The 24,176-nt window shown below is 40.0% G+C and overlaps 1 protein-coding gene across 1 annotated transcript; it reads right to left on the bottom strand.

Moving 5' to 3' along the window:
* Positions 1-78: 78 nt before the first annotated feature.
* Positions 79-23,893, bottom strand: LOC132559205 (stimulator of interferon genes protein-like). The gene is made up of 6 exons (XM_060223824.1): positions 23,691-23,893; positions 22,833-23,065; positions 22,299-22,429; positions 21,523-21,726; positions 5,913-6,099; positions 79-571 (listed from the first exon to the last, which is right to left on the bottom strand). The coding sequence occupies exons 1-6, from the start codon at positions 23,891-23,893 to the stop codon at positions 156-158; spliced, it is 1,374 nt and encodes a 457-aa protein (XP_060079807.1). The 3' UTR covers positions 79-155.
* Positions 23,894-24,176: the final 283 nt, after the last annotated feature.

Genomic DNA, 24,176 nt, shown 5'->3' with positions numbered 1-24,176 from the left:
ATACAGAAAGGATATTCCATGGAAAATTGCATTGTTCTTTTTTTAATATTCATGCTCTAACCGTATTCAGGCCAAAGATATTGTTCTCGTCTCAGACGATACATTGTCACGCGTCTAAAAGACGTAATATTGGTGTAAAATTTGATTCCTCGTGGCTAAAAAATGTTGATCACTTCATTTCCAACTTGTAAAGTTCGTGTTTGTCCGTGTAAATCCTTCTCCGCACCGATCCTAGAATCTCTAGTCTGTTGCCGAAGATGGCTTGAATGATCATCACATACATCATCCCTGTCCGTATTGCATGTTTTAGCACAAACAAGATGTTCTGTCGTCTGTGACGTTGAATCTTCTGTATTTGGTTCATTGGTGTCACAATTTGAAATACCTTCGATTGAAGCATCCGAAGTCGGTCTAGCTTCAGAGAAGGGAGTCAGAGTTGTTTCCCTTGAATTGTGGATCGTCGAGACAATATCATTCGATGTTAAGTCGTTTTTTCCTGACGAGACCATTTCCTCTTGTATGGCTTTAACAATATGATCCGGTAATGTCTCTGTTTTATTGTCTTGTATATCTGAAAGTTCACATCAGTAAATGACTTTTGCGAGTATATATGTCTATTGTTCTAATACCTGAGATACATACAGTCTATTGTTCTAATACCTGAGATACATAGAGGTTATTGTTCTAATACCTGAGATACATACAGTCTATTGTTCTAATACCTGAGATACATACAGTCTATTGTTCTAATACCTGAGATACATACAGCCTATTGTTCTAATACCTGAGATACATACAGTCTATTGTTCTAATACCTGAGATACATACAGTCTATTGTTCTAATACCTGAGATACATACAGTCTATTGTTCTAATACCTGAGACATACACAGTCTATTGTTCTAATACCTGAGATACATAGAGGTTATTGTTCTAATACCTGAGATACATACAGTCTATTGTTCTAATACCTGAGATACATACAGTCTATTGTTCTAATACCTGAGATACATACAGCCTATTGTCCTAATACCTGAGATACATACAGTCTATTGTTCTATTACCTGAGATACATACAGTCTATTGTTCTAATACCTGAGATACATACAGTCTATTGTTCTAATACCTGAGACACACACAGTCTATTGTTCTAATACCTGAGACACATACAGTCTATTGTTCAATACCTGAGATACATACAGATATTGTTCTAATACCTGAGACACATACAGTCTATTCTTCAATACCTGAGATACATACAGTCTATTGTTCTAATACCTGAGACACATACAGTCTATTGTTCTAATACCTGAGACACATACAGTCTGTTGTTCTAATACCTGACATACATACAGTCTATTGTTCTAATACCTGAGATACATACAGTCTATTGTTCTAATATCTGAGATACATATGGTCCATTGTTCTAATACCTGAGATACATACAGTCTATTGTTCTAATACCTGAGACACATACAGTCTATTGTTCTAATATCTGAGATACATATGGTCCATTGTTCACTACCTGAGATACATACAGATATTGTTCTAATACCTGAGACAAATACAGTCTATTTTCCAATACCTGAGATACATACAGTCTATTGTTCAATACCTACAGATATTGTTCTAATGCCTGACATACATACAGTCTATTGTTCTAATACCTGAGATACATACAGTCTATTGTTCTAATATCTGAGATACATATGGTCCATTGTTCTAATACCTGAGATACATACAGTCTATTGTTCTAATACCTGAGACACATACAGTCTATTGTTCTAATATCTGAGATACATATGGTCCATTGTTCAATACCTGAGATACATACAGTCTATTGTTCAATACATACAGATATTGTTCTCATACCTGAGATACATATAGTCTATTGTTCAATACCTGAGCTAAATACAGTGTATTGTTCAATACATACAGATATTGTTCTAATACCTGAGACACCTACAGTCTATTGTTCTAATACCTGAGATACATACAGTCTATTGTTCTAATACCTGAGATACATACAGTCTATTGTTCTAATACCTGAGAAACATATAGTATATTGTTCTAATACCTGAGAAACATACATTCTATTGTTCTAATACCTGAGATACATAGAGTCTATTGTTCAATACCTGAGCTAAATACAGTCTATTGTTCTAATACCTGAGATACATACAGTCTATTGTTCTAATACCTGAGATACATATAGTCTATTGTTCAATACCTGAGCTAAATACAGTCTTTTGTTCTAATACCTTAGATACATACAGCCTATTGTTCTATACATGAGAAACATACAGTCTATTGTTCTAATACCTGAGATACATATAGTCTATTGTTCAATACCTGAGCTAAATACAGTCTATTGTTCTAATATCTGAGATACATACAGTCTAGTGTTCTATACATGAGATACATACAGTCCATTGTTCTAATACCTGAGATACATATAGTCTATTGTTCAATACATGAGACACATACAGTCTATTGTTCTAATACCTGAGACACATACAGTCTATTGTTCTAATACCTGAGATACATACAGTCTATTGTTCAATACCTGAGATACATACAGTCTATGGTTTTAATACCTGAGATACATAGAGTCTATTGTTCTAATACCTGAGATACATACAGATATTGTTCTAATACCTGACACACATACAGTCTATTGTTCAATACATGAGATACATACAGTCTATTGTTCTAATACCTGAGATACCTACAGTCTATTGTTCTAATACCTGAGATACATATAGTCTATTGTTCTAATACCTGAGATACATACAGTCTTTTGTACTTATACCTGAGATACATAGAGGTTATTGTTCTAATACCTGAGATACATACAGCCTATTGTTCTAATACCTGAGATACCTACAGTCTATTGTTCTAATACCTGAGATACATACAGTCTATTGTTCTAATACCTGAGATACATACAGTCTATTGTTCTAATACCTGAGACATACACAGTCTATTGTTCTAATACCTGAGATACATAGAGGTTATTGTTCTAATACCTGAGATACATACAGTCTATTGTTCTAATACCTGAGATACATACAGTCTATTGTTCTAATACCTGAGATACATACAGCCTATTGTCCTAATACCTGAGATACATACAGTCTATTGTTCTATTACCTGAGATACATACAGTCTATTGTTCTAATACCTGAGATACATACAGTCTATTGTTCTAATACCTGAGATACATACAGTCTATTGTTCTAATACCTGAGACATACACAGTCTATTGTTCTAATACCTGAGATACATAGAGGTTATTGTTCTAATACCTGAGATACCTACAGTCTATTGTTCTAATACCTGAGATACATACAGTCTATTGTTCTAATACCTGAGATACATACAGCCTATTGTCCTAATACCTGAGATACATACAGTCTATTGTTCTAATACCTGAGATACATACAGTCTATTGTTCTAATACCTGAGACACACACAGTCTATTGTTCTAATACCTGAGACACATACAGTCTATTGTTCAATACCTGAGATACATACAGATATTGTTCTAATACCTGAGACACATACAGTCTATTCTTCAATACCTGAGATACATACAGTCTATTGTTCTAATACCTGAGACACATACAGTCTATTGTTCTAATACCTGAGACACATACAGTCTGTTGTTCTAATACCTGACATACATACAGTCTATTGTTCTAATACCTGAGATACATACAGTCTATTGTTCTAATATCTGAGATACATATGGTCCATTGTTCTAATACCTGAGATACATACAGTCTATTGTTCTAATACCTGAGACACATACAGTCTATTGTTCTAATATCTGAGATACATATGGTCCATTGTTCACTACCTGAGATACATACAGATATTGTTCTAATACCTGAGACAAATACAGTCTATTTTCCAATACCTGAGATACATACAGTCTATTGTTCAATACCTACAGATATTGTTATAATGCCTGACATACATACAGTCTATTGTTCTAATACCTGAGATACATACAGTCTATTGTTCTAATATCTGAGATACATATGATCCATTGTTCAATACCTGAGATACATACAGTCTATTGTTCAATACATACAGATATTGTTCTCATACCTGAGATACATATAGTCTATTGTTCAATACCTGAGCTAAATACAGTCTATTGTTCTAATACCTGAGATACATACAGTCTATTGTTCTAATACCTGAGATACATACAGTCTATTGTTCTAATACCTGAGAAACATATAGTATATTGTTCTAATACCTGAGAAACATACATTCTATTGTTCTAATACCTGAGATACATAGAGTCTATTGTTCAATACCTGAGCTAAATACAGTCTATTGTTCTAATACCTGAGATACATACAGTCTATTGTTCTAATACCTGAGATACATATAGTCTATTGTTCAATACCTGAGCTAAATACAGTCTTTTGTTCTAATACCTTAGATACATACAGCCTATTGTTCTATACATGAGATACATACAGTCTATTGTTCTAATACCTGAGATACATATAGTCTATTGTTCAATACCTGAGCTAAATACAGTCTATTTTTCTAATATCTGAGATACATACAGTCTAGTGTTCTATACATGAGATACATACAGTCCATTGTTCTAATACCTGAGATACATATAGTCTATTGTTCAATACATGAGACACATACAGTCTATTGTTCTAATACCTGAGACACATACAGTCTATTGTTCTAATACCTGAGATACATACAGTCTATTGTTCAATACCTGAGATACATACAGTCTATGGTTTTAATACCTGAGATACATAGAGTCTATTGTTCTAATACCTGAGATACATACAGATATTGTTCTAATACCTGAGACACATACAGTCTATTGTTCAATACATGAGATACATACAGTCTATTGTTCTAATACCTGAGATACCTACAGTCTATTGTTCTAATACCTGAGATACATACAGTCTATTGTTCTAATACCTGAGATACATATAGTCTATTGTTCAATACCTGAGCTAAATACAGTCTTTTGTTCTAATACCTTAGATACATACAGCCTATTGTTCTATACATGAGATACATACAGTCTATTGTTCTAATACCTGAGATACATATAGTCTATTGTTCAATACCTGAGCTAAATACAGTCTATTTTTCTAATATCTGAGATACATACAGTCTAGTGTTCTATACATGAGATACATACAGTCCATTGTTCTAATACCTGAGATACATATAGTCTATTGTTCAATACATGAGACACATACAGTCTATTGTTCTAATACCTGAGACACATACAGTCTATTGTTCTAATACCTGAGATACATACAGTCTATTGTTCAATACCTGAGATACATACAGTCTATGGTTTTAATACCTGAGATACATAGAGTCTATTGTTCTAATACCTGAGATACATACAGATATTGTTCTAATACCTGAGACACATACAGTCTATTGTTCAATACATGAGATACATACAGTCTATTGTTCTAATACCTGAGATACCTACAGTCTATTGTTCTAATACCTGAGATACATATAGTCTATTGTTCTAATACCTGAGATACATACAGTCTTTTGTACTTATACCTGAGATACATATAGTCTATTGTTCTAATACTTGAGATACATATAGTCTATTGTTCAATACCTGAGATACATAGTCTTTTGTTCAATACCTGAGACACATACAGTCTATTGTTCTAATACCTGAGACACATACAGTCTATTGTTCAATACCTGAGACACATACAGTCTATTGTTCAATACCTGAGATACGTACATGTCCATGTTTGTATATAAATATATTGAGAACTATTATACAAGTTCAGAAGGTGTGTTTAAATATGGGTTGGTCATTCAGGTCATAGGTTTCTTTTCAGTGTGATTATGTGCAGAAAAATTAGGAATAGATACCTTCGTAAAATATAATTCTGTACATATTTGTACAGTTTTTGTCACGGTCCAAAATGCTCTTGATGGTAATAAGGAATTTCGTGGAGAGCAATCTTGTGTCGTCATATTTCATGCCAGCGATCCCGGACTGTTCCATCTCATACATAGTTCGAATACACGTCACATACTCTCCCACAAAGAAGAATTCCTGATGGAGAAACAGAACCACGAATCAGGGTACGTCTATAAGGATATCAAATAATAAAAAGGAAGAAAACTATTCTACACTCCACAATCTCTACACTCCACATACTATACACTCCACAATCTCTACACTCCACATCCTCTACACTCCACATACTCTACACTCCACAATCTCTACACTCCACAATCTCTACACTCCACAATCTCTACACTCCAGAATCTCTACACTCCACATCCTCTACACTCCACATCCTCTACACTCCAAAATCTATACACTCCACATACTCTACACTCCACAATCTCTACACTCCACATTCTCTACACTCCATATCCTCTACACTCCACATACACTACACTCTACAATCTCTACACTCTACAATCTCTACACTCCACATACTCTACACTCCACATACTCTACACTCCAAAATCTGTACACTCCACATCCTCCACACTCCAAACTCTACACTTCACAATCTCTACACTCCACAATCTCTACACTCCACATCCTCTACACTCCACATCCTCTACACTCCACAATCTCTACACTCCACATCCTCACCACTCCAAACTCTACACTCCACATACTCTACACTCCACATACTCTACACTCCACAATCTCTACACTCAACATCCTCTACACTCCAAACTCTACACTTCATAATCTCTACACTCCACATACTCTACACTCCACAATCTCTACACTCCACATACTCTACACTCCACATACTCTACACTCCACATACTCTACACTCCACAATCTCTACACTCCACAATCTCTACACTCCACAATCTCTACACTCCACATACTCTACACTCCACATCCTCTACACTCCACAATCTCTACACTCCACATCCTCTACACTCCAAATACTCTACACTCCATGATCTCTACACTCCACAATCTCTACACTCCACATCCTCTACACTCAACATCCTCTACACTCCACAATCTCTACACTCCACAATCTCTACACTCCACATCCTCACCACTCCAAACTCTACACTCCACAATCTCTACACTCCACATACTCTACACTCCACATACTCTACACTCCACAATCTCTACACTCCACATCCTCTACACTCCACAATCTCTACACTCCACAATCTCTACACTCCACATACTCTACACTCCTACACTCCACAATCTCTACACTCCACAATCTCAACACTCCACATACTCTACACTCCACATACTCTGCATTCCACAATCTCTACACTCCAAATACTCTACACTCCACATACTCTACACTCCACATACTCTACACTCCACAATCTCTACACTCCACAATCTCTACACTCTACAATCTCAATACTCCACATCCTCTACACTCCAAACTCTACACTCCACAATCTCTACACTGCACAATCTCTACACTCCACATACTCTACACTCCATGATCTCTACACTCCACAATCTCTACACTCCACATCCTCTACACTCAACATCACCACCACAAACTCTACACTCCACAATATCTACACTCCACAATCTCTACACACTCCACATATCTCTACACTCCACAATACTCTACACTCCACATCCTCTACACTCCACAATCTCTACACTCCACAATCTCTACACTCCACAATCTCTACACTCCACATACTCTACACTCCACATATTCTACACTCCACAATCTCTACACCCCACAATCTCTACACTCCACAATTTCTACACTGCACAATCTCTACACTGCACAATCTCTACACTCCACATCCTCTACACTCCACATACTCCACAATCTGTACACTCCACAATCTGTACAATCCACATCCTCTACACTCCACATCCTCTACACTCCACAATCTCTACACTCCACATACTCTACACTCCACATACTCTACACTCCACAATCTCTACACTCCACAATCTCTACACTCCACAATCTCTACACTCTACATCCTCTACACTCCACAATCTCAACACTCCATATACTCTACACTCCACATACTCTACACTCCACATACTCTACACTCCACAATCTCTACACTCCACAATCTCTACACTCCACAATCTCTACACTCCACATACTCTACACTCAACATCCTCTACACTGCACAATCTCTACACTCCACATATTCTACACTCCACAAACTCTACACTCCACAATCTCTATACTCCACATACTCCACACTCTTTACACTCCACATACTCTACAATCCACAATCTCTACACTCCACAATCTCTACACTGCACAATCTCTACACTCCACATACTCTACACTCCACAATCTCTACACTCCACAATCTCTACACTCCACATCCTCTACACTCAACATCCTCTACAATCCAAAATCTCTACACTCCACATACTCTACACTCCACAATCTCTACACTCCACATACTCTACACTCCACAATCTCTACACTCCACAATCTCTATACTCCACATACTCCACACTCCACAATCTTTACACTCCACATACTCTACAATCCACATACTCTACACTCCACAATCTCTACACTTTACAATCTCTACACTCCACATACTCTACACTCTACAATCTTTACACTCCACAATCTCTACACTCTACAATCTCAAACTCTCTCTACACTCCACAATCTCAACACTCCACTTCCTCTACAATCCAAACTCTCAATACTCCACATCCTCTACAATCCAAACTCTACACTCCACAATCTCTACACTGCACAATCTCTACACTCCACATACTCTACACTCCACAATCTCTACACTCCACAATCTCTACACTCCACATACTCTACACTCCACAATCTCTACACTCCACAATCTCTACACTCCACAATCTCTACACTCCACATACTCTACACTCCACAATCTCTACACTCCACAATCTCTACACTCCACATTCTCTACACTCCACATTCTCTACACTCCATATCCTCTACACTCCACGATCTCTACAATCCACATACTCTAAACTCCACATACCCTACACTCCACAATCTCTACACTCAACATCCTCTACACTCCACACTCTACACTCCACAATCTCTACACTCTACAACCTCTACACTCCACATACCCTACACTCCACATACTCTACACTCCACAATCTCTACACTCTACAATCTCTACACTCCACATTCTCTACACTCCACAATCTTTACACTCCACAATCTCTACACTCAACATCCTCTACACTCCACATACTCTACACTCCACAATCTCTACACTCCACATACTCTACACTCCACATATTCTACACTCCACAATCTCTACACCCCACAATCTCTACACTCCACAATCTCTACACTCCACAATCTCTACACTGCACAATCTCTACAATCCACATCCTCTACACTCCACATCCTCTACATTCCATATCCTCTACACTCCACATCCTCTACACTCCACATCATGTACACTCCACAATCTCTACACTCCACACTTCACAATCTCTACACTCCACAATCTCTAAACTCCACATTCTCTACACTCCATATCCTCTACACTCCAAACTCTACACTACACAATCTCTACACTCCACATACTCTACACCCCACATACTCTACACTCCACGTACTCTCCTCTACTCCAAATCTCTACACTCCACAATCTACATCTCTACACTCAACAATCTCTACACTCCACATACTCCACACTCCACAATCTCTACACTCCACATACTCTACACTCCACAATCTCTACACTGCACAATCTCTACACTCCACATACTTTACACTCCATGATCTCTACACTCCACAATCTCTACACTCCACATCCTCTACACTCAACATCCTCTACACTCCACAATCTCTACACTCCACAATCTCTACACTCCACAATCTCTACACTCCACAATCTCTACACTCCACATTCTCTACACTCCATATCCTCTACACTCCACGATCTCTACACTCCACATACTCTACACTCCACATACTCTACACTCCACAGCCTGTACACTCCACAATCTCTATACTCCACATAATCTACACTTCACAATCTCTACACTCCACAATCTCTAAACTCCACATTCTCTACACTCCATATCCTCTACACTCCAAACTCTACACTACACAATCTCTACACTCCACATACTCTACACTCCACAATCTGTACACTTCACAATCTGTGCAATCCACATACTCTACACTCCACAATCTCTACACTCCACAATCTCTACACTCCACATTCTCTACACTCCATATCCTCTACACTCCACAATCTCTACACTCCACAATCTCTACACTCCACATACTCTACACTCCACAATCTCTACACTCCACAATCTCTACACTCCACAATCTCTACACTCCACAATCTCTACACTCCACAATCTCTACACTCCACAATCTCTACACTCCACATCCTCTTTACTCCACATACTCTACACTCCACATACTCTACACTCCACAATCTCTACACTCCACAATCTCTACACTCCACAATCTCTACACTCCACATACTCTACACTCCACAATCTCTACACTCCACAATCTCTACACTCCACAATCTCTACACTCCACAATCTCTACACCAAAAAAATCTCTACACTTCACTTCCTCTACACTCCAAACTCTACACTCCACAATCTCTACACTCCACATCCTCTACACTGCAAATCCTCTACACTCCACAACCTCTACACTCCACAATCTCTACACTCCACATACTCTACATTCCACAATCTCTACACTCCACAATCTCTATACTCCACATACTCCACAATCTCTACACTCCACATCATCTACACTCAACATCCTCTACACTGCACAATCTCTACACTCCAAACCCTCTACACTCCGCATCATGTACACTCCACTATCTCTATACCCCACATATTCCACACTCCACTCTACACTCAACAAACTCTACACTCCACAATCTCTACACTCCACAATCTCTACACTCCACAATCTCTACACTCCACATACTCTACACTCCACAATCTCTACACTACACAAATCTCTACACTCCACATATATCTACACTCCAAATCTCTACACTCCACAATCTCTACACTCAACACTCCACAATCTCTACACTCCACATCCTCTACACTCCACAATCTCTACACTCCACATACTCTACACTCCACAATCTCTACACTTTACAATCTCTACACTCCACATACTCTACACTCTACAATCTTTACACTCCACAATCTCTACACTGCAAAATCTCTACACTCCACATACTCTACACTCCATGATCTCTACACTGTACAATCTCTACACTCCACATCCTCTTTTCTCCACATCCTCTACACTAAACATCCTCTACACTCCACAATCTCTACACTCCACATACTCTACACTCCACAATCTCTACACTCCACAATCTCTACACTCCTCATCCTCTACACTCCACAATCTCTACACTCTACAACCTCTACACTCCACATACACTCCACAATCTCTACACTCCACATACTCTACACTCCACAATCTCTACACTCCACATTCTCTACACTCCAAACTCTACACTCCACAATCTCTACACTCCACAATCTCTACACTCCACATACTCTACACTCCACAATCTCTACACTCCACAATCTCTACACTCCACATACTCTACACTCCACAATCTCTACACTCCACAATCTCTACACTCCACAATCTCTACACTCCACAATCTCTACACTCCACAATCTCTACACTCCACAATCTCTACACTCCACATACTCTACACTCCACAATCTCTACACTCCACATCCTCTACACTCCACATCATCTACACTCCACATACTCTACACTCCACAATCTCTACACTCCACAATCTCTACACTCCACATACTCTACACTCCACTCTCTACACTCCACATACTCTACACTCCACAATCTCTACACTACACAATCTCTACACTCCACATACTCTACACCCCACATACTCTACACTCCATGTACTCTACACTCCACATACTCTACACTCCACATACTCTCAACTCCACAATCTCTACAATCCACAATCTCTACACTCCACATACTCTACACTCCACAATCTCTACACTCCACATTCTCTACACTCTAAACTCTACACTCCACAATCTCTACACTCCACAATCTCTACACTCCACATACTCTACACTCCACAATCTCTACACTCTACAATCTCTACACTCTACAATCTCTACACTCCACATACTCTACACTCCACAATCTTTACACTCCACAATCTCTACATTCCACAATCTCTACACTCTACAATCTCTACATTCCACATACTCTACACTCCACATACTCTACACTCCACAATCTCTACACTCTACAATCTCTACACTCTACAATCTCTACACTCCACAATCTCTACACTCCACATACTCTACACTCCACAATCTCTACACTCCACAATCTCTACACTCCACATACTCTACACTCCACAATCTCTACACTCCACAATCTCTACACTCCACATACTCTACACTCCACATATTCTACACTCCACAATCTCTACACCCTAAACTCCACAATCTCTACACTCCACATACTCTACACTCCACAATCTCTACACTCCACAATCTCTACACTCCACAATCTCTACACTCCACATACTCTACACTCCACAATCTCTACACTCCACATACTCTACACTCCATAATCTCTACACTCCACAATCTCTACACTCAACACTCCACAATCTCTACACTCCACAATCTCTACACTCCAAACTCTACACTCCATAATCTCTACACTCAACATAATCTAGACTACACAAACTCTACACTCCACAATCTCTACACTCCACATACTCTACACTCCACAATCTCTACACTCCACAATCTCTACAATCCACAATCTCTACACTCCACAATCTCTACACTCCACAATCTCTACACTCCACATCCTCTACACTCCACAATCTCTACACTCCACATACTCCACACTCCACAATCTCTACACTCCACATACTCTACACTCCACAATCTCTACACTCCACAATCTCTACACTCCACATCTCTACACTCCACATCTCTACACTCCACTCCACATACTCTACACTCCACAAACTCTACACTCCACAATCTCTACACTCCACAATCTCTACACTCCATAAACTCTACACTCCACAATCTTTACACTCCACAATCTCTACACTCCACAATCTCTACACTCCACATACTCTACACTCCACAATCTCTACACTCCACATACTCTACACTCCACAATCTCTACACTCCACAATCTCTACACTCCACAATCTCTATACTCCACATACTCCACACTCCACAATCTTTACACTCCACAATCTCTACACTCTACAATCTCAATACTCCACATCCTCTACAATCCAAACTCTACACTCCACAATCTCTACACTGCACAATCTCTACACTCCACATACTCTACACTCCACAATCTCTACACTCCACAATCTCTACACTCCACAATCTCTACACTCCACATCCTCTACACTCCAAAATCTATACACTCCACATACTCTACACTCCACAATCTCTACACTCCACATTCTCTACACTCCAAACTCTACACTCCACAATCTCTACACTCCACATACTCTACACTCCACAATCTCTACACTCCACAATCTCTATACTCCACATATTCCACACTCCACAATCTCTACACTCCACATACTCTACACTCCACAATCTCTACACTCCACAATCTCTACACTCCACAATCTCTACACTCCACAATCTCTACACTCCACATCCTCTACACTCCACATACTCTACACTCCATAATCTCTACACTCCACAATCTCTACAATCCATCTCTACAATCTACATCCTCTACACTCCACATACTCTACACTCCACATCCTCTACACTCCACATACTCTACACTCCATATACTCTACACTCCACAATCTCTACACTCAAAATCTCTACACTCCACAATCTCTACACTCCACAAACTCTACACTCCACAATCTCTACACTCCACAATCTCTACACTCCACAATCTCTACACTCCACAATCTCTACACTCCACAATCTGTACAATCCACATCCTCTACACTCCACATACTCTACACTTAACATACTCTACACTCCACAATCTCTACACTCCACATACTCTACACTCCACATCCTCTACACTCCACAATCTCTACACTCCACAATCTCTACACCAAAAAAATCTCTACACTCCAAAAACTCTACACACCAAACTCTACACTCCACAATCTCTACACTCCACATACTCTACACTCCACAATCTCTACACACCACAATCTCTACACTCCACATACTCTACACTCCACATATTCTACACTCCACAATCTCTACACCCCACAATCTCTACACTCCACAATCTCTACACTCCACAATCTCTACACTCCACATCCTCTTTACTCCACATACTCTACACTCCACATACTCTACACTCCACAATCTCTACACTCCACAATCTCTACACTCAACACACTCTACACTCCACAATCTTTACACTCCACAATCTCTACACTCCACAATCTCTACACTCCACAATCTCTACACTCCACATACTCTACACTCCACAATCTCTACACTCCACAATCTCTACACTCCAGAATCTCTACACTCCACATACTCTACACTCCACATCCTCTACACTCCAAAATATATAAACTCCACATACTCTACACTCCACAATCTCTACACTCCACAATCTCTACACTCCACAATCTCTACACTCCACATACTCTACACTCCACAATCTCTACACTCTCTACACTCCACAATCTCTACACTCCAAAATCTCTACACTCCACATCCTCTACACTCCACATACTCTACACTCCACAATCTCTACACTCCACAATCTCTACACTCCACAATCTCTACACTCCACAATCTCTACACTCCACAATCTCTACACTCCACATACTCTACACTCCACATACTCTACACTCCACAATCTCTACACTCCACAATCTCTACACTCCACATACTCTACACTCCACATACTCTACACTCCACAATCTCTACACTCCACATCCTCTTTACTCCACATACTCTACACTCAACACACTCTACACTCCACAATCTTTACACTCTACAATCTCTACATTCCACATACTCTACACTCCACATACTCTACACTCCACAATCTCTACACTCCACAATCTCTACACTCCACAATCTCTACACTCCACAATCTCTACACTCCACAATCTACACTCCACATACTCTACACTCCACATACTCTACACTCCACATACTCTACACTCCATAATCTCTACACTCCATAATCTCTACACTCCATAATCTCTACACTCCACAATCTCTACACTTAACACTCCACAATCTCTACACTCCAGAATATCTACACTCCACATCCTCTACACTCCACATCCTCTACACTCCACATACTCTACACTCCACAATCTCTACACTCCACATACACTCCACAATCTCTACACTCCACAATCTCTACACTCCACATTCTCTACACTCCATATCCTCTACACTCCAAACTCTACACTACACAATCTCTACACTCCACATACTCTACATTCCACATCTCTACACTCCACATCTCTACACTCCACATACTCTACACTCCACATACTCTACACTCCATGATCTCTACACTCCACATACTCTACACTCCACAATCTCTACACTCCACAATCTCTACACTTAACACTCCACAATCTCTACACTCCATAATCTCTACACTCCACATACTCTACACTCTACAATCTTTACACTCCACAATCTCTACACTCTACAATCTCTACACTCCACATACTTTACACTCCATGATCTCTACACTCCACAATCTCTACATTCCACATCCTCTACACTCAACATCCTCTACACTCCACAATTTCTACACTCCACACATCACTCTACTCTCTACACTCCACATCTCTACACTCCACAATCTCTACACTCCACATACTCTACACTCCACAATCTCTACACTCCACAATCTCTACACTCCACATCTCTACACTCCACAATCTCTACACTCCACACTCCACATCTCTACACTCCACATCTCTACACTCCACAATCTCTACACTCCACAATCTCTACACTCCACATACTCTACACTCCACAATCTATACACTCCACAATCTCTACAATACAATCTCTACACTCCACATACTCAACACTCCACAACTCAACTCTACTCTCTACACTCCAAATCTCTACACTCCACATACTCTACACTCCACAATCTCTACACTCCACAATCTATACACACCACATCCTCTACACTCCGTATACTCTACAATCAACAATCTCTACACTTTACATACTCCACACTTCACAATCTCTACACTCCACATACTCTACACTCCACAATCTCTACACTCCACAATCTCTACACTCCACAATCTCTACACTCCTCATCCTCTACACTCCACAATCTCTACACTCTACAACCTCTACACTCCACATACTCTACACTCCACATACTCTACACTCCACAATCTCTACACTCAACATCCTCTACACTCCAAACTCTACACTTCACAATCTCTACACTCCACAATCTCTACACTCCACATACTCTACACTCCACAATCTCTACACTCCACAATCTCTACACTCCTCATCCTCTACACTCCACATACTCTACACTCCACAATCTCTACACTCCACATTCTCTACACTCCATATCCTCTACACTCCACATACACTACACTCTACAATCTCTACACTCTACAATCTCTACACTCCACATACTCTACACTCCACAATCTCTACACTCCACAATCTCTACACTCCACAATCTCTACACTCTACACTCCACATACTCTACACTCCACAATCTCTACACTCCACAATCTCTACACTCCACATACTCTACACTCCACAATCTCTACACTCCACAATCTCTACACTCCACATATTCTACACTCCACAATCTCTACACTCCACATATCTATATCTCTACACTCTCTACACTCCACAATCTCTACACTCCACAATCTCTACACTCCACAATCTCTACACTCCACAATCTTTACACTCCACAATCTCTACACTCCACAATCTCTATACTCCACCTACTCCACACTCCACAATCTTTACACTCCACATACTCTACAATCCACAATCTCTACACTCCACAATCTCTACAATCAACATCCTCTACACTCCACATACTCTACACTCCACATACTCTACACTCCATAATCTCTACACTCCACAATCTCTACACTCCACATCTCTACACTCCACAATCTCTACACTCCACAATCTCTACACTCCACATCTCTACTCCACATCCTCTACACTCCACAATCTCTACACTCCACATACTCCACACTCCACAATCTCTACACTCCACATACTCTACACTCCACAATCTCTACACTCCACAATCTCTACACTCCACATACTATACACTTCACATATTCTACACTCCACAATCTCTACACCCCACAATCTCTACTCTCAACAATCTCTACACTCCACAATCTCTACACTCCACAATCTCTACACTCCACAATCTACACTCCACATCCTCTACACTCCACAATCTCTACACTCCACAATCTCTACACTCCTTATCCTCTACACTCCACAATCTCTACACTCCACAACCTCTACACTCCACAATCTCTACACTCCACAATCTCTACACTCCACATACTCTACACTCCACAATCTCTACACTCCACAATCTCTATACTCCACATACTCCACACTCCACAATCTTTACACTCCACATACTCTACAATCCACAATCTCTACACTCCACAATCTCTACACTCCACAATCTCTACACTCCACATACTCTACACTCCACAATCTCTACACTCCACATATTCTTCACTCCACAATCTCAACACTCCACATACTCTACACTCCACAATCTCTACACTCCACATCCTCTACACTCCACAATCTCTACACTCCACAATCTCTACACTCCACAATCTCTACACTCCACATACTCTACACTCCACAATCTCTACACTCCACATCCTCTACACTCAACATCCTCTATACTGTACAATCTCTACACTCCACAATCTCTACACTCCACAATCTCTACACTCCACAATCTCTACACTCTACAATCTCTACACTCTACAATCTCTACACTCCACAATCTCTACACTCCACTCTACACACATCTCTACACTCCACAATCTCTACACTCCACATCCTCTACACTCCAAACTCTACACTCCACAATCTCTACACTCCACAATCTCTACACTCCACAATCTCTACACTCCACAATCTCTACACTCCACAATCTCTACACTCTACAATCTTTACACTCTACAATCTCTACACTCCACATACTCTACACTCCACAATCTCTACACTCCACAATCTCTACATTCCACATCCTCTACACTCAACATCCTCTACACTCCACAATTTCTACACTCCACACACTCTACACTCCACAATCTCTACACTCCACAATCTCTACACTCCACATACTCTACACTCCACAATCTCTACACTCCACAATCTCTACACTCCACATACTCTACACTCCACAATCTCTACACTCCACAATCTCTACACTCCACATACTCTACACTCCACAATCTCTACACTCCACAATCTCTACACTCCACAATCTCTACACTCCACAATCTATACACTCCACATTCTCTACACTCCACAATCTCTACACTCCACAATCTCTACACTAAACACTCCACAATCTCTACACTCCACAATCTCTACACTCCACAATCTCTACACTCCACATACTCTACACTCCACAATCTCTACACTCTACAATCTCAATACCCCACATCCTCTACACTCCAATCTCTACACTCCACAATCTCTACACTCCACAATCTCTACACTCCACATAATCTATACTCCACAATCTCTACATTCCACAATCTCTACACTCCATATTCTCTACACTCCACAATCTCTACACTCCACAATCTCTACACTCCACATACTCTACACTCCACAATCTCTACACTCCACAATCTCTACACTCCACATACTCTACACTCCACATACTCTACACTCCACAATCTCTACACTCCACAATCTCTACACTCCACAATCTCTACACTCCACAATCTCTACACTCCACAATCTCTACACTCCACAATCTCTACACTCCACATACTCTACACTCCACAATCTCTACACTCCACAATCTCTACACTCCACATATTCTACACTCCACAATCTCTACACTCCACATACTCTACACTCCACAATCTCTACACTCCACATCCTCTACACTCCACATCCTCTACACTCAGCAACCTCTACACTCCACATAATCTACACTTCACAATCTCTACACTCCACAATCTCTACACTCAACATCCTCTACACTCCAAACTCTACACTCCACTGTAATCACCCTATCCTCTACACTCCACAATCTCTACACTCTACAATCTCTATACTCCACAAATTCCACACTTCACAATCTGTACACTCCATATACTCTACACTCCACAATCTGTACACTCCACAATCTGTACAATCCACATCCTCTACACTCCACAATCTCTACACCCCACAATCTCTACACTCCACAATCTCTACACTCCACAATCTCTACACTCCACAATCTCTACACTCCACAATCTGTAAAATCCACATCCTCTACACTCCACATACTCTACACTCCACAATCTCTACACTCCACATACTCTACACTCCACAATCTCTACACTCCACAATCTCTACACTCCACATACTCTACACTCGGCATCCTCTACGCTCCACAATCTCTACACCCCACAATCTCTACACTCCACAGCCTCTCCACTCCAAACTCTACACTCCACAATCTCTACACTCCACAATCTCTACACTCCACATACTCTACACTCCACAATCTCTACACTCCACAATCTCTACACTCAACACACTCTACACTCCACAATCTTTACACTCTACAATCTCTACACTCCACATACTGTACACTCCACAATCTCTACACTCCACATACTCTACACTCCACATACTCTACACTCCACAATCTCTACACTCCACAATCTCTACACTTCTCTACACATCTCTACACTCACATCCTCTACACTCTCTCTACACAATCTCTACACTCCACATATCTCTACACTCCACATATCTCTACACTCCACAATCTCTACTCCACATCTCTACACTCCACATCTCTACACTCCACAATCTCTACACTCCACAATCTACACTCCACAATACACTCCACAATCTCTACACATCTCTACACTCCACATACTCTACACTCCACAATCTCTACACTCCACAATCTCTACACTCCACAATCTCTACACTCCACATACTCTACACTCCACAATCTCTACACTCCACATACTCTACACTCCACATACTCTACACTCCACAATCTTTACACTCCATATCCTCTTTTCGCCACTTCCTTTACACTCCACATCCTCTACACTCCACAATCTCTACACTCCACATTCTCTACACTCCACAATCTCTACACTCTACACTCCACGATCTCTACAATCCACATACTCTAAACTCCACATACCCTACACTCCACAATCTCTACACTCCACATACTCTACACTCCACATACTCTACACTCCAGAATCTCTACACTCAACACACTCTACACTCCGCAATCTTTATACTCCACAATCTCTACACTCCACATACTCTACACTCCACATCCTCTACACTCCACAATCTCTACACTCCACATCCTCTACACTCCAAACTCTACACTTCATAATCTCTACACTCCACATCCTCTACACTCCGTATTCTCTACACTCCACATACTCTACACTCCACAATCTCTACACTCCACATCCTCTACACTCCACACCCTCTACACTCCACATAGTTCTACACTCCACAATCTCTACACTCCACATCCTCACCTCTCCAAACTCTACACTCCACAATCTCTACACTCCACATACTCTACACTCCACATACTCTCAACTCCACAATCTCTACAATCCACAATCTCTACACTCAACAAACTCTACACTCCACAATCTTTACACTCTACAATCTCTACACTCCACATACTCTACACTCCACATACTCTACACTCCACAATCTCTACACTCCACATCCTCTACACTCCACATACTCTACACTCCACATACTCTACACATCTCTACACATCTCTCTACACTCCACATCTCTACACTCCACAATCTCTACACTCACAATCTCTACACTCCACATTCTCTACACTCCATATCCTCTACACTCCAAACTCTACACTACACAATCTCTACACTCCACATACTCTACACCCCACATACTCTACACTCCACATACTCTACACTCCACATACTCTACACTCCACATCCTCTACACTCCACAATCTCTACACTCCACATCCTCTACACTCCACATACTCTACACTCCACATCTACTCTCTACACTCTACACTCCACATCTCTACACTACACTCCACACTCTCTACACTCCACATCGTCTACACTCCACATCCTCTGCACTCCACATCTCTACACTCCACATCTCTACACTCCACATCTCTACACTCCACATCTCTCTACACTCCACATACTCTACACTTTCGCAATTCCAATTGAGTCTGATTTCAGTTAACAATATATTTAGGTGAAATACCCGTCCTTCTTTGCTGACCACACTGTAAACTGTGTTTTTGTAGACCCTGCCGACCACTCCGGCACTGTCGCGGAGTAACTCTATCTCCCCTCTGTACGTAATACGGCCGGAGGGATCCTCGTCAAGGCGTCTCAGTCGACACTGACAACTGGCCGGGAACAGCAGTAAAACCTTGCTGCAGATCTGTCCGTTCATGTAATCAGCCTTTAAGTATTTACACTCAGCTATACGCTTGTTCATACCTAAAAAAATAGACTGAGCTTATACAGACTCCACAAATGTTCCTTCACACTTTTTAATTTCCACCTCAAAATATTACAGAGATAAAGTGATCCTAAATGTTTCTTTAACGCAAATCAATGCTACTAGGGACACATTTATGTTACAGAAACTGGACCCAAAGAGGTATTTCAAAAGGGAGATAACTCTATTCTTTCAATGTCTCGTAAAGGCTTGAGTATTTAGGTAAATGGTTTGAATTTGGGTAGAGCCAAGAAAAAGACCTCTATGATGGATGAAATATGGACAGGAAGTTGTAACAGGGAAAATAGGGTGTAGAAGACTTTACCAAACACGTTCCAGCTGGCAGGGTGGTAGAGATTACTACAGACAGAAGTTTGGTTATAGGAATATAGGAGGTAGTGTTCATTTGTAGAACAAGACGGTCGTAAATTGTGTATGTCAGCGATATGAAATACGTAAGGCCTCAGTTATTGAATTATATATAAAATGAAAATAAAAACGAAACAAAAAACAAGCAAACACAAAAATTAAACAGCGGACAGTGTGTACTTATTAATTTGACTACCCGGTAACAGGAACTTCAGATAACCAAAGTAATAATTCCAGGCAAGACCATGGACCAGATTTCCGACAGGTATGTGGTCCTCCCAGTCTTCGTCTGGGGCTGAAATACCAAGAGATTTCAAAATATTTCCTGAATCGTATGTACATATATATGTCCTCTACATATTATATGAGTTATAAGCTTAATGATACGATAATGTATGTTATCCGTGGCACTCCGTCTGTCTCGGCACACACAGCAATGGGATATGATATTGTTGACACTATGAATTAGGACGTAAACAACGCTGTCACAAAATAAGATATAAACCAAAAACTTACAGAAATATACCCCATCTTACAAATAAATAAAACCATATATGACAAAGTTTATAAAAATTAAAAAAAAAAAAAAATATTATGCTGAAATTCATATTGTACTGAATCACACGTCCAACCCGAATCATAGCCGACGTGTTCGTGTAACAATCATACTGGCATAAAACACAACACGTGAGTGTTACCTGCTAGCGCCTTTAACAGTTTGTGGAGGAAATCAGAGTCCCGTCCAGTGTGGATATAGGTGACAAAACGGAGGGGATGTGGTAGATCGTCATCACTGACGTCATCACGAAGGACGGGAATGAAAGAAATACGATTATGTCGATTTGTATCGTCAATGGCCGCCAACATCTCGTATTTACACCACTGACTCTGAAGAGATGTTTTAGATATCACCAGCACTGTCCGCCTAGATCTGCACAAAATACACAGATAAAAGCGTTAGCAAAACTTACTTCTCACAGATTAAAGCAATACAGAGATTTTCAAAAACTCTAACGAACATGTTTTTGCTGAGTAAATGAAAAATGTGAAAACATAATTTATATGTTAATTCATAACTAAAGAAAACATAATTTATATGTTAATTCATAACTAAAGAAAACATAATAAATTAGATAATACGGAAATATCAAAGTGTCAACATAAACCCCAACTCAAGTTCAATAGAAACAAGGACTAATCAAACCCGTGCTTATTTTTAAAACATATATGATAAAGCAAAATCTGTAAAAGTCACGTGATAAACGTAGATAAACAATAGGCAAAGGAATCACATGAAGCAATATAAATGACCGAAAGTGTAACTATATATACGACCGGAAGTAAGAGTAACAATATATATGACCGGAAGTAAGAGTAACAATATATATGACCGGAAGTAAGTGTAACAATATATATGACCGGAAGAAAGTTGAAGAAATATAGATGACCGGAAGTAAATGAAACAATATGTAAGACATACTTTTTATACTGTATGATACAAATTCCAAAGGCGCATACCCGAGAATTTGGCAGATGACTGGTACAAGAACCGTTACCTGTGGATCGCGCTAGCTATGTTGTCCACCACGGCTGCACCTACGTCGAAATCTCGCTTGGCAAAAATACACCGGAAGTGATGTTGCTCAATCTTTTCCAATAGGTCCTTGGCAAACCCGAGGTCATTTTCACAGTGCGTAATGAAGGCATGATACATCAAGTGATTTTTAAGGACAGGAATGTCATAACTCTCTGTTGCCATATCTAGGTTCCTACCTCTTTGCCAATAAGTAAAGCTAAAACAGATAAGGATTTTCATTCAAAAATATGACACATATACACTGTAATACAAGTCAAGAAACTATATTCTTATAAGACGTGAATTTGACGTGACATCTCAGTCCGTTGTATTTTCCGATCCTTATAACCACGATTCAGAAAATTGGAACTGGGAACGAACTTCAGACTCCCAACAAAAACATAATTAATGAATACCAAAGTGAAAGTCACTTTGATTTATCTCAGAGAAGTGTGTATTGTGCTGA

The sequence above is a fragment of the Ylistrum balloti genome, unplaced genomic scaffold (assembly GCF_031769215.1).
Source record: "Ylistrum balloti isolate Yb309-2 unplaced genomic scaffold, AGI_CSIRO_Ybal_v1 Utg370874, whole genome shotgun sequence".
NCBI lineage: Eukaryota > Metazoa > Mollusca > Bivalvia > Pectinida > Pectinidae > Ylistrum > Ylistrum balloti.
The sequence above is the reverse complement of the archived record's forward strand: the minus strand, read 5'-3'. Positions and strand labels throughout refer to the sequence as shown.